The sequence below is a fragment of the Pongo pygmaeus genome, chromosome 1, assembly GCF_028885625.2.
Source record: "Pongo pygmaeus isolate AG05252 chromosome 1, NHGRI_mPonPyg2-v2.0_pri, whole genome shotgun sequence".
NCBI classification, from domain to species: domain Eukaryota; kingdom Metazoa; phylum Chordata; class Mammalia; order Primates; family Hominidae; genus Pongo; species Pongo pygmaeus.
This window is the reverse complement of record NC_072373.2, coordinates 128,729,088-128,740,721: the sequence shown is the minus strand read 5'-3', so window position 1 is coordinate 128,740,721 and position 11,634 is coordinate 128,729,088. Positions and strand designations below refer to the sequence as shown.

Sequence of the window (11,634 nt, the reverse complement as noted above, 5' to 3'; positions counted from 1 at the left end):
TACCAGATCTGCCCCTCAAAGTATAATGTCTGCTGGTGGGAGGATGAGTAGCTTCAATGTTTTGTACAAAGGAGAGTATATTTATTTCTAATTTCAGAGTTTTTCTTGCTCCTGTCTAGACACTTCAGAGAAAAACAAATTCAGGTCACCAGTAAAGTTATGTTCTATAATAAGAGAAGACTTGTGCTAAATCACTTGTAAAGACATTAACTATCATCTGCCTGAAAAGTCTTCTCTCACCAAGTTTCTGCAGATCTTTTGAGGTACCAGAAATAGTGGTTAGTTCTCACATGCTGTTCTGCTTCAGCGAGCTTCATGTGGCCACCTGCAGAAATAGTTCTTGGTTTCTCTTCCTTGTCTAGATGCTGGTCAAGGCAGCATTTAGAAAAACACAGATTTTCATATTCCCATTCACACGTGCAAAGTGAATTAGGGTACCAAAGAATTACCTAGATTATTCAATCTGTAAAATGCTTTGCCTCAATTGACTGAATATTTCATATCAACACTTTTTCCAGCTACATATTTATACTATAATAGGAACCTATTTTTACTATGTATACTATTTACACTATAATAGTAGGAGTTGCAGAATCATAAGAAATTTAGGGCTGGGTGCGGTGGCTCACACCTGTAATCCCAGCACTTTAGGAGGCCAAGGTGAGCAGATCATGAGGTTAGCAGTTCGAGACTAGCCTGACCAACATGGTGAAACCTCATCTTTACTAAAAATACAAAAATTAGCCAGGGGTGGTGATATGGGCCTGAAATCTCAGCTACTTGGGAGGCTGAGGCAAGAGAATCACTTGAACCTGGGAGGTGGAGGTTGCAGTGAGCTGAGATTGTGCCACTGCACGCCAGCCTGGGCGACAGAGCAAGACTCCATCTGAAAAAAAAAAAGAAAAAAGAAAGAAATTTAGAAGACACAACCACAAGAGCTTACTTTTATGTATTTATTAAGGAGACAGGGTCTTGCTCTGTCACCCAGTCTGGAGTACAGTGTCGTGATCTTAGCTCACTGCAGCCTCAAACTAAGTGATCCTCCGGCCTCAGTCTCCTGTGTAGCTGGGACTACAAGGTGCATGTCATGTTGGCTACTTTTTTGTTTTTCAGTAGAGATGGTTGGGGGGACAGGGGGTCTCACTTTGTTGTCCAGGCTGGTCTTGAACTGCCGGCTTCAAGCGATCCTCCTGCTTTGCTGCCTAAAATGCTGGGATTACAGGTATGAGCCGCTGTGCCCAGCCTTGGACCTTCTAATTGTAAAGAAGCAAAAAGGCCCATATAATATACATAATATACACCATAATATATACATAATATACATCATGTCACTTTATATATCCACTGTATTAATTTTTCTGTTAAAAAAACTATGCTCGTTTAGTGTTTTATGTTGTTTTTTCAAAAAATAGTGATTTTGAATTGTGGGCCTAATTAGCGAAAATTGAAATGTGTTAAAGTAATTTAAACATCTGTAGGGGATTTGTATCAAATGGAGTCTGCTCTCAGTTCTTTTTTTTTTTTAACTTTTATTATTTTATTTTTAATACAGACAGGGTCTTACTATGTTTTTCAGGCTGGTCTCGAACTCCTGAGCTCAAGCAATACTCCTGCCTAGGCACCGAAGTGCTAGGATTACAGGCATGAGCCACCATGCCCAGCCTCTACTCTCAGTTCATTTTCTAAGAAATTTGATGCAAGCCAGTATTGTTGCTGAACTTGATACCAGCGTGAAGAATATCTGGATTGCCGTGTTCTTTCCTTAAAGGGGTACTGCAGGGACAAGAGCTGTGCCGAGGTTTATGTGGTCTTCAGAGATGGAGAAGCGTTTGATTCCTAGAATTATTTGGCATCTTTCTACACTCATCTGGGTTTTCTCTTAGATTTATAAAAAGGCCAGTGTTGGGCATTCTGACAAAGTCTAGGTTAAATGCTAATCAAGGCACTAGAGTATATATTTGAAGTTTGTGTGTTAACACCTATGTGTTCGGGGCAACAAACTACTAGTGTCACTAGTTAGCTGCCAGTAGTTAGCTGCTCTGAACACTTAGAATACCTAAATATACATCGGATTTCTCCCTAGAGAAAAAAAATCAATCTTTTGTTTGTCTTCTCCAAAAAGGAATCAATTAATGAACTAGTTCTGCCCCCAAAGTAAGAGTTTAGAATAAATGTATTAACTCAATGCAATGTTCAACATTGTTTGAAAAATCTAAAGTATTTTTATAATTTTATTTTTTTCTTTTCCTTTTTTACCTTTCACACACTTGAATCTAAACATTTTTACTTGAAGAATGGACAGTTATTTTTCTTTGTGTTTTAAAATATGACATGTACCAGGAAAGGGAGATGGAAGTAAAAATAAATAAATAAAATACAACACGCTCTTCAGATAGGTGGCTTTTGGAAAGCAGCCTATGATTTTCTAATTCTCTAGTGCTCAGAGTCTCTTCTAAAACCCAGTTCTTTCTATATAATTTTTGCTAATGGATAGAAAAACTTGTGGGGTATTTGGAGGAATTAAATAAACATTGAAGATACAAAAGCACCGAAGGGATGACTTTCATTGTAAAGTCATGCTGTCATCAAATGGTGTGATTTCTCCCCCGGTGAGGGCAGTTTTCAGTCTACCACATCTGCCTCTGGTCATGTCACGGTTGAGTTCTGGCACTACCAGCTGATGTTACCGGTGGTTTACTGAATTTCGGCTCATATGGAATTAAATGTCTGTGCTACCACAGTGAGTTCACATTAGTCTTTGCATTTCATTATCAAGAATGCACTGGTAACTGGCAGGAAAATTCTATTTGAAGCATAGTTATCGGAACATTTTCTAATTGTTAAAAGTACTTTTACTTCTTCCCTACTTTCATTTAAATCTATCTAAAGGGAAAAAGAGGATTTTGTCTTCCATACAAAAGAAGTTTTAGACATTGGGGCTTACTATAGTTTCTCTGTGTTATAAACGATCTCCATTCTTTATGTCACTCCATGAACTTTTATTTAATTTGGAGGAAACCCATAGTATTCACTCTTATATCAGAGGCTGACATCCTGGTTAAAGCTATTGAAGTTGGCAGAATCATTTCCTCTTCCCGAATTCCTTTTTTGGTAAGTTTAAGGAGGAGCACAAATTGAGGGTGCAACTTTGTTTCCCGTAGTTCTGAACTGGCAGGGTGTCCCTGGGATTTGTGGCTGCCTACTTGAACAATCCCTTAGGACAAACACCATTCACATTTCACAGCTCTCACTAGGAATCATTCACAGCTCAGTGCAGAGTTTTGCTTTTCACTTAACTTGTAAGAGAATGAAGAGGCCCTGCCAAGGTTCAGAAAAGGATAACAAAGCATAAGCCCCTTAATGGGATGAACTAACATAAAAGTCTAAGTATCTGGAGCTCTTTCCCACAAGTAGGACCTGACTCAGGGACTGGCATTCAGGCTGACAACCACCATATACAAGAAACCATGACCGAAATGAAAGTAATTTCCCTGAAATGAGCCAAGTTATGGGCCTTGGGAAAATAAGGATCTATCTGTTAGCTTTGCTAAGATCAGGATCTTTGATTTACAGTGCTTTCCATGAAACGGTATATTTTTATTGAAGAGAATCATAGGATCTAGAAAGCATTGACTTTAAGTGAAGCACTATTTGAATTCAGCTCTAAGTAGACTGAAATAGCTCTTTATATTATTGAAATGTCTCCATATAGTTGTTGGTTAATTAACATATCTCATAAAATGGCATTTTATATACCATGCATGGCAAAGCAGTTGACAAGCAATTGTAATATTAAAACAGAACTTCTGGCCTGACCCTGATTTCTTTGTTGGAGTGTTGTAATGATCTTCAGCCTGTTTGCCACAGCACTGAGCTAGCCAGTGTACCTCTATCATTTGGTTTTCAGGGGTCCCTAGGATAGATCTCAGCTTCAAGACTAGGTGAGGGTAGCCACTTAAATCCTGAGGCCATTGCATCATCTAGGCAGTTGAGGAGAGTTGAGAAGCTTTCCTGGTATACTCAGATGTAGTTTTTCTTGTCTGCTTAGATATTCAGATATTCTGAATCAGTGATTGCTCTCAAATACGTCCAGGAACCAGGCAGAGGACTTACTGGAGTGAAGTGGCCTGGGGAGAAACTGATGAGCTTGAGAGTGAATGTCCATCTCAGTGGAGAAGTCTTTATCCCACTCCAGCTCTTTTTTGCTAGCTGAATGTTGGCCCAGTGTTGTCAGTGTTCCAAAGTGTGCAGAACATATGAGCTTTGATGTATAATCTCCCAATTTTTAAATGATGCTAATTTGATTAAAAACAATTCTTATACAGGCAAAATATGACACAATGGTATCCACATCTGACCCCAGGGCTCCTCTTTGGCATCTAATATAAATTAAAACAACTGAGCTCTCAGAGCTGAGCTATTCACCTGAAGGTCCACTATGGGTGCTAAGTCAATTCCCCACTGGAGCAGTTTCTGTCTGGTGGCCCGGGGTGTGACAAGCATGGGTGGAGTTGGGGAACAGGCTAGCTCAGGTTTTAGGACTATGGGGAGATGTCTTAGTTGGCATATCTGATCATCTGAGGCTACCTCATATCTGGCTGAAACATCTTCAGCTCCTGATTTCCATTGTATGGTGAATGGAATGTATGGTGATGGGCACAGAAACAGTGGCATCTCAACCTTCGTTTTTTTGTTTTTGAGACGGAGTCTGGCTCTGTCTCCCAGGCTGTAGTGCAATGGCGCTCTCTCGGCTCACTGCAAGCTCCGCCTCCCGGGTTCACGCCGTTCTTCTGCCTCAGCCTCCCAAGTAGCTGGGACTACAGGCGCCTGCCACCATGCCCGGCTACTTTTTTGTATTTTTAGTAGAGACGGGGTTTCACCATGTTAGCCAGAATGGTCTCCATCTCCTGACCTCGTGATCCACCTGCCTTGGCCTCCCAACATCTCAACATTTCTAAAAGGTGACATCTTGTACACTGTAGCAGCATAATGGGAAATTCAGACAGGCACATCAAATGCTACATACCAGACCCTTTCCAAATGCTGGTTCCATCTTCATCTTCCCATTCTAAAATTTCTTCAAAAATTAAAAGCTTCAGGTGGGTGCGGTGGCATGTGCTTGTAATCCTGGTTACTCTGGAGGATCACCTGAGGCCAGGAGTTTGAGAGTTTGGTAGAGACAAGGTCTCTACCAAAAAAAAAAAAAAAAAAAAAAAATTAGCCAGGCATGGTAGTTTCAGCTACTCAGGAGGCCAAAGTGGGAAGATTCATTTGAGCCCAGAAGTTTGAGGCTTCAGTGAGCTATGATTGAGCCACTGCACTCTAGCCTGAGCAACAGAGCAAGAGCCTGTCTTGAAAAAAAAAAAAAAAAAGCTTAGACGACATAGTGAGACCCCCCACCCAGCGGGGTATCTATTTTATACATATATATATATATGTATAAAATATAAATATATATATATAAATGACAGCTTATAAATGTATTGGCAAGTCTGACTTTCGCACTTTTCAATTAGCTATACACAACAATACTGTGAAGTGTGTATTACTATCAGTGCCCAGAGGATGCAGCGCATCTGAGGCAAATGGGAGGTTAAACAACTTCCCCACATAACGAGTCACCAGTGAAGACGGCTTTGCCTTTCCATTACACAGTGAAGCCTGGAAAACTTCCTCAGGCTTCCCCAGATTTACGATCATAGACTCACTGAGCTGGAAGGAACCTTAGAGATTAACCTGCCCAACCGTCTCATTTCAGAGATAAGTGACTCGCTCTTGACTCCTACTCATTTCTCTTGTCCTTGTCTAGTTTGAAATCATAGTTGTGCTAGTAAGAAAATGTTGAAAAGTGAAAGGTTTGTGTTGCTGGTTTTATTGCTATTTTTACGTCTCCAGATTTATTTCTCCTAGATCCAGCCAGATTGTCTTTAGACCCTTAGGCTACTGGCCCTTGCTAACTTTTATAAACTGAGGTAAATGGAATGCAAGTCTTTGAAATTACAATGACTTTGCTTCTGCAGCAGTGTGAATGTCTGTTGAATTTAGGGAGAGTGGCAGATCCAAGCAGAACTGCGTGGCAAATGTTAATGAAATGGTGGTGTTTGACTAAACACAACCCACCAGAGGATAAAATCACAGGCTATAATTTCGGTGGACGGTGGAGTTTTGCGTGGTTGGTAACGTCACTGGAAACCCGAGAAAGAACTTATTTTGTGCAATTTGGCCCATGTTGTTGTTTATTTTGATTACACCAAGCTCAAGGGCTCTTTTGACATTAAAAATGCTTATTTCAGCTAAAGTACAGATTAGGGTTATGATTTCCCTTTTTAAAATTTCTTTTCCTTTTTCTGGGATTGCACTGTGGTCTCCTACACACTTCTTTCTTCTTTCTTGTGATTTCTTTCTAGCCAGAAAATTATTAGCATTTCAACACAGATAAAACAAATGCTGTAATATCAGTGCTACCTTCGTGGTGTCATGCACAGGAAGAATCATGGAGTTTTTTTACTGTTGTTGTTGTTGTTTTTGAGACAGGGTCTGGCTCTGTCACCCAGGCTGGAGTGCAGTAGTGTGATCTTGGCTCACTGCAACTCTGCCTCCTGGGCTCAAGTGATCTTCCCATCTCAGTCTCCCAGGTAGCTGGGGCTTAGTGGGCACCACCATGCCCGGCTAATTTTTTTTTTTTTTTTTTTGTACCGATGTGGTCTTGCCATGTTGTCCATGCTGGTCTTGAAATTTTGAGCTCAAATGATCTGCCTGTCTCCCAAAGTGCTGGGATTACAAGTGTGAGTCACAGCACCCAGCCATGAAGAATCGTTTTTGCAGCGGGACTCTGGTCACCCAACGAACATCAGGATCTTTCTTGTAATATAAAGCAGAATGGAGAACTATCAATGGAATTTCTAGTATATGAAGATTTTTCCCCGCATACGAGGAAATATATTAAGTCAGAGTAGTCAGTTTGGCCTGTGTTTGAATTCTGCCTCTACCGCACACTAGGTAGGTGGCCCTGGAGAAGTTATTCAACCTAGCTGAAATGCAGTTCATTTCTTTGTAAAATAGTGATAGGCTGGTGCGGTGGCTCACACCTGTAATCCTAGCACTTTGGGAGGCCGAGGCGGACAGATCCCTTAAGGTCAGGAGTTCGAGACCAGCCTGGCCAACATGGTGAAACTCTGTCTCTACTAAAAATACAAAAAATTAGTCGGGTGTGGTGGCGTGTGCCTGTAATCCCAGCTATTTGGGAGGCTGAGGCAGGAGAATAGTTTGAACCTGGGAGGCAGAGGTTGCAGTGAGCCGTGATCACGCCACTGCACTCTAGCCTGGGTGACAGAGTGAGACTCAGTCTCAAAAAAAAAAAAAAAAAGAATCGCTGATCCGCAAGCTCCTGTTCCTGACTCACCGCTGTTCGCTCTTGTGAGGAACAGTCGGTCAGGAAGCCACGCAGCAGCCATGGCTTTTAAGAATACCGGGCACTTTGGAAGGCCGAGGTGGACGGATCACAAGGTCAGGAGATCGAGACCATCCTGGCTAACACGGTGAAACCCCGTCTCTACTAAAAAATACAAAAAAAAAAAAAAAAATTAGCCAGGCATGGTGGCAGGTGCCTGTAGTCTCAGCTACTCGGGAGGCTGAGGCAGGAGAATGGCGTGAACCCGGGGAGTGGAGCTTTCAGTGAGCTGAGATCACGCCACTGCATTCCAGCCTGGGGGACAGAGCGAGACTCCATCTCAAAAAAAAAAAAAAAAAGAATTCCGGAAACACACCCATGGAGCCAGAGGTGGCAATTCACCAAATTCGAATCACTGTAACAAGCCGCAAAGTAAAATCCCTGGAGAAGGTGTGTGCTGACTTGATCAGAGGAGCAAAGGAAAAGAATCTCAAAGTGAAAGGACCAGTTCGAATGCCTACCAAGACTTTGAGAATCACTACAAGAAAAACTCCTTGTGGTGAAGTTTCTAAGACATGGGATTGTTTCGGGATGAGAATCCACAAGCGACTCATTGACTGGCACAGTCCTGAGATTGTTAAGCAGGTTACTTCCATCAGTATTGAGCCAGGAGTTGAGGTGGAAGGCACCATTGCAGATGCTTAAGTAAACCATTTTAATAAGTTGATTACAAGTTGTTAAAAAAATAAAATAATGGTAATAATACTAACTTCAAAGACTGTTGTGAGATTTAAATAGGATTATATTTCGCCAGGCACAGTGGCTCATGCCTGTAATCCCAGCCCTTTGGGAGGCCTAGGCAGACTCATGAGGTCAGGAGATCGAGACCATCCTGGCTAACATGGTGAAAACCCATCTCTACTAAAAAAAATACAAAAAATTAGCCAGGTGTGGTGGCATGCACCTGTAGTCCCAGCTACTTGGGAGGCTGAGGCAGGAGAATCGCTTGAACTCGGGAGGTGGAGGTTGCAGTTGGCTGAGATCATGCCACTGCACTCCAGCCTGGGTGACAGAGTGAGACTCTGTCTCAATAAATAAATAAATAAATACATAAATAGGATTATATTTTTTAATGTCTGGCCCAAGATAGATGATAGTCAACAAATGTTCATTTACTCCTTCATTTAATGCATATTTATGGAGCATCTACTATGTTCTTTGTACTGCCATTAGAGCAGTGAACAAAATAGACAAAACCCTTGCCAGGGCCAGTTCCCTCTCTTCTTTTTCCTACTTTACACTGACCCTCCCCACTAAACCATGCCTCATTAGATGAATATTCCTGCTTTTTCAAAGAATTCATTCCTTTGGAAGTTCTGCTGGTCAACAACTATGTTTTGTGCTCAGATTTCCTTTTTGCATGAGATCAAAAAAAGAACGTATGATGAAATTGCAAAATTTGACCTACATTGCAACTTGGATGTGCAGAAAAATGAATTTATTTAGTCTATCCTATTCTGTCTTCCCTCACAGACATTTACATTCTAGTTAGAAGGGGGAATAAGGTTAACTAAATGACTGGTTTAAAATGTAGTCCCAATCAGTAATTTAATCCATTTGAATGCTTGTTCTGCCTCCTTTGGATAAAAATGGTGAGGCTAAAACCAAACAATACAAAAACAAAAAAAAAAAGCTGAGGCTAGGCCTGGCATGGTGGCTCATGCCTGAAATCCCAGCACTCTGGGAGGCCAAGATGGGCACATGGCTTGAGCTCAGGAATTGGAGATCAGCCTGGGCAGCATGGCTAAACCCCATCCCTACAAAAAACACAAAAATTAGCTGGGAGTGGTGGTGTGCACTTGTAGTCCCAGCTACTTGTGGGGACTGAGGCAGGAGGATAGCTTGAATCCAGGAGGTCGAGGTTGCAGTGAACCTAGATTGCACCACCGCACTCCAACCTGGGTGGCAAAGTGAGACTCTGTATCACAAAAAAAAAAAAAAAAAAAAAAAAAAAATTGCTGAGGCTCTCAGGCTCTTCCTCTTCTGCTTGCCTAGAGCCCTGGGGAAGGGCTGAGGTCTATGCAACCTCATGTTGGTGGGGAGGAGGTGGTGTCCTCAGCCACAGTTCCCTGCTTGCCTTGGCTGTCCTCCAGCCAATCTCCTTCCCATTTGGTACTGCTTGCCCTGGTGTGATTGCTTGAGTGGGTGTGACCTGTGGTTGGTCTCACTGGGTCTGGTTAAAGTCCTGTTGTGTGCTCTGGCTGAGCTGCCCTCATTTCAGTTTCCCCTGGTGCTAGAGATCCCTTTGAAGTTTGGTTGGCCTTTCAGCCAGCCCTGGCTTTACCTGCCTCTGATAAGCAGAGAGGCTTGCTCTTTCCGAGTCCTCTCTACCTCGCTCTGTCTGACCATGTCTGACCTACCTAGGGGTGGGCTTGGTCCCTAGGTTTGTATGGGAGCGTGCCACACACGGAGCCCCCTCTTTCGAGTTCATGAGGAGTTTTTTCAATAATGGCCCCCACTCTGCCTTTGGAGTTAACTTTGCTTCCCTTGTGCCGCTTTCCCTACCTGGGCCAAACTCAGAAGAATTGGGGGAGGGGAGATTAGGACAACCTTCACCAGTTCATTTCCCTCTCTCTCTGCTTTCCACAGTTCTCCACACTAACTAAGGACTAGTCTTTCCTTCTTTCTAGTCTATCTTCTTCCTGACTCTTCCTAGCTTAATCTGAATGACAAGCAGGTTACCTTCTTTTTATTTTTGTTTTTAAACCACATTGATCTGAAATCTCCATGCTTGGTTGTTAAAATACGAATGCCTCACAAGGGAGTTCAGCAAATCCCTTTTCAAGAGGCTTGTATAAACCTACTTTCTGAAAGACAGAAGCAGAATGTTACTCTTTCTCTTGTTCTTCTTCTATAATAAATTCAGACTCTCCATCTGGGCAAGTCATTGGCTAGGGCAGACTAATGTGAAGGTTTCTACTCAAGGAGGCAAAAAAAATGCATTTTAATATTCAAAATTTTACTTGTTACAGAAGCATGGCTGTTGCCTTAAGGAACTCATTGTTTATTAGCTTTATGGTTCTCTGACTATCCAGGTGACTGGACTGCACCCAGGTGTGGGCGGCCCTGGAACTTGTCTGTCTGTCTGTTGATTTGGAATTGACAGTGGTTGCAGACCTTTAAGTCAAACCTTTCCTCTTGATCCCAGTGTGCCCTTCGCTTTCTCTAAAAGGGTCTCCCTTCCTCTTATTTTTCCTTATCCTCTTCTCCATCTTTGCTGTCAGATCTCTGTCTCTCTTTCTTTATCCGGCACTTGCAGTTTGCTCCCACACTGGACACACATACAGGCATAGGCATACACACGAAAACATATATCATCACCTCCTCTTTGTTCATATATGTACGTTTACAGTCCCCTGTGGCTTTAGCTCTTTTTCCAGGATTTTCTCTTTCATCCATTTATATATGTGAATATTGATTCTTTACTATGATGATAATCATTGCTGTAATTTATTGAACACCTGTTATATACTAGTGATGAGAAAGGTCCTTTTATATTGCCTCTTTCATTTAATCCTTAGAATCACCATTGTGTGTAGCAAGAAACCGAGGCTCAAGGAAGTTTTTAAAAACTGTGTTCAAGGATACAGAACTAGTAATTGGCAGAACAGGGACTTGAATCTAGGTTTCATTGGCCCTAAAGACCATTCCACAAAAGAAAATTGTTATGAACAAAAATGTAGGTTTCTGAGTAAAGATTTTATGTAAATTGAATTATCCTATAATAACCTTGAACATGAAATTCAAAACTTAGTTTATGATGACTGGTCTAAAAGTTATCACTTTGAAGGGAAGAATGGGGAACTCCTTTTCAGAGATGATTAATGCTTGATGCAATTCTATTAGAAGTGCTGACTAATGGTCTGATGACTACTTATTTTGATCTTGGTGTTGGTAAAGAGAACTTTACACGCCAGGAAATGGAAAAAAAATACAGATTTTAGCCACTTAAAATTGCTAACAGTAAAGGTCTCCATATTATTTTGGTTCCAGGTTCTTTTTTTTTTCTAGGCTAATTTCACCACTTCCTCCTCCATTCTTGAGTTTTAAAAATGTCTTTTGAGAGACAGTCTTGCTATGTTGGCTAGGCTGGTCTCAAACTCCTGGCTTCAGTGATCCTCCTGCATCAGCCTCCCAAAGCACTGGGATTACAGGCATGAGCTATGCCTGGCCTCTGTTTTGTT

At 41.7% G+C, this 11,634-nt stretch overlaps 1 protein-coding gene across 1 annotated transcript; it reads left to right on the top strand.

Moving 5' to 3' along the window:
* Nucleotides 1-2,991: 2,991 nt before the first annotated feature.
* Nucleotides 2,992-8,095, top strand: LOC129042690 (small ribosomal subunit protein uS10-like). The gene is made up of 2 exons (XM_054498984.1): nt 2,992-3,111; nt 7,751-8,095. Exons 1-2 carry the CDS (start codon nt 2,992-2,994, stop codon nt 8,093-8,095), a joined length of 465 nt encoding a protein of 154 aa, XP_054354959.1.
* Nucleotides 8,096-11,634: the final 3,539 nt, after the last annotated feature.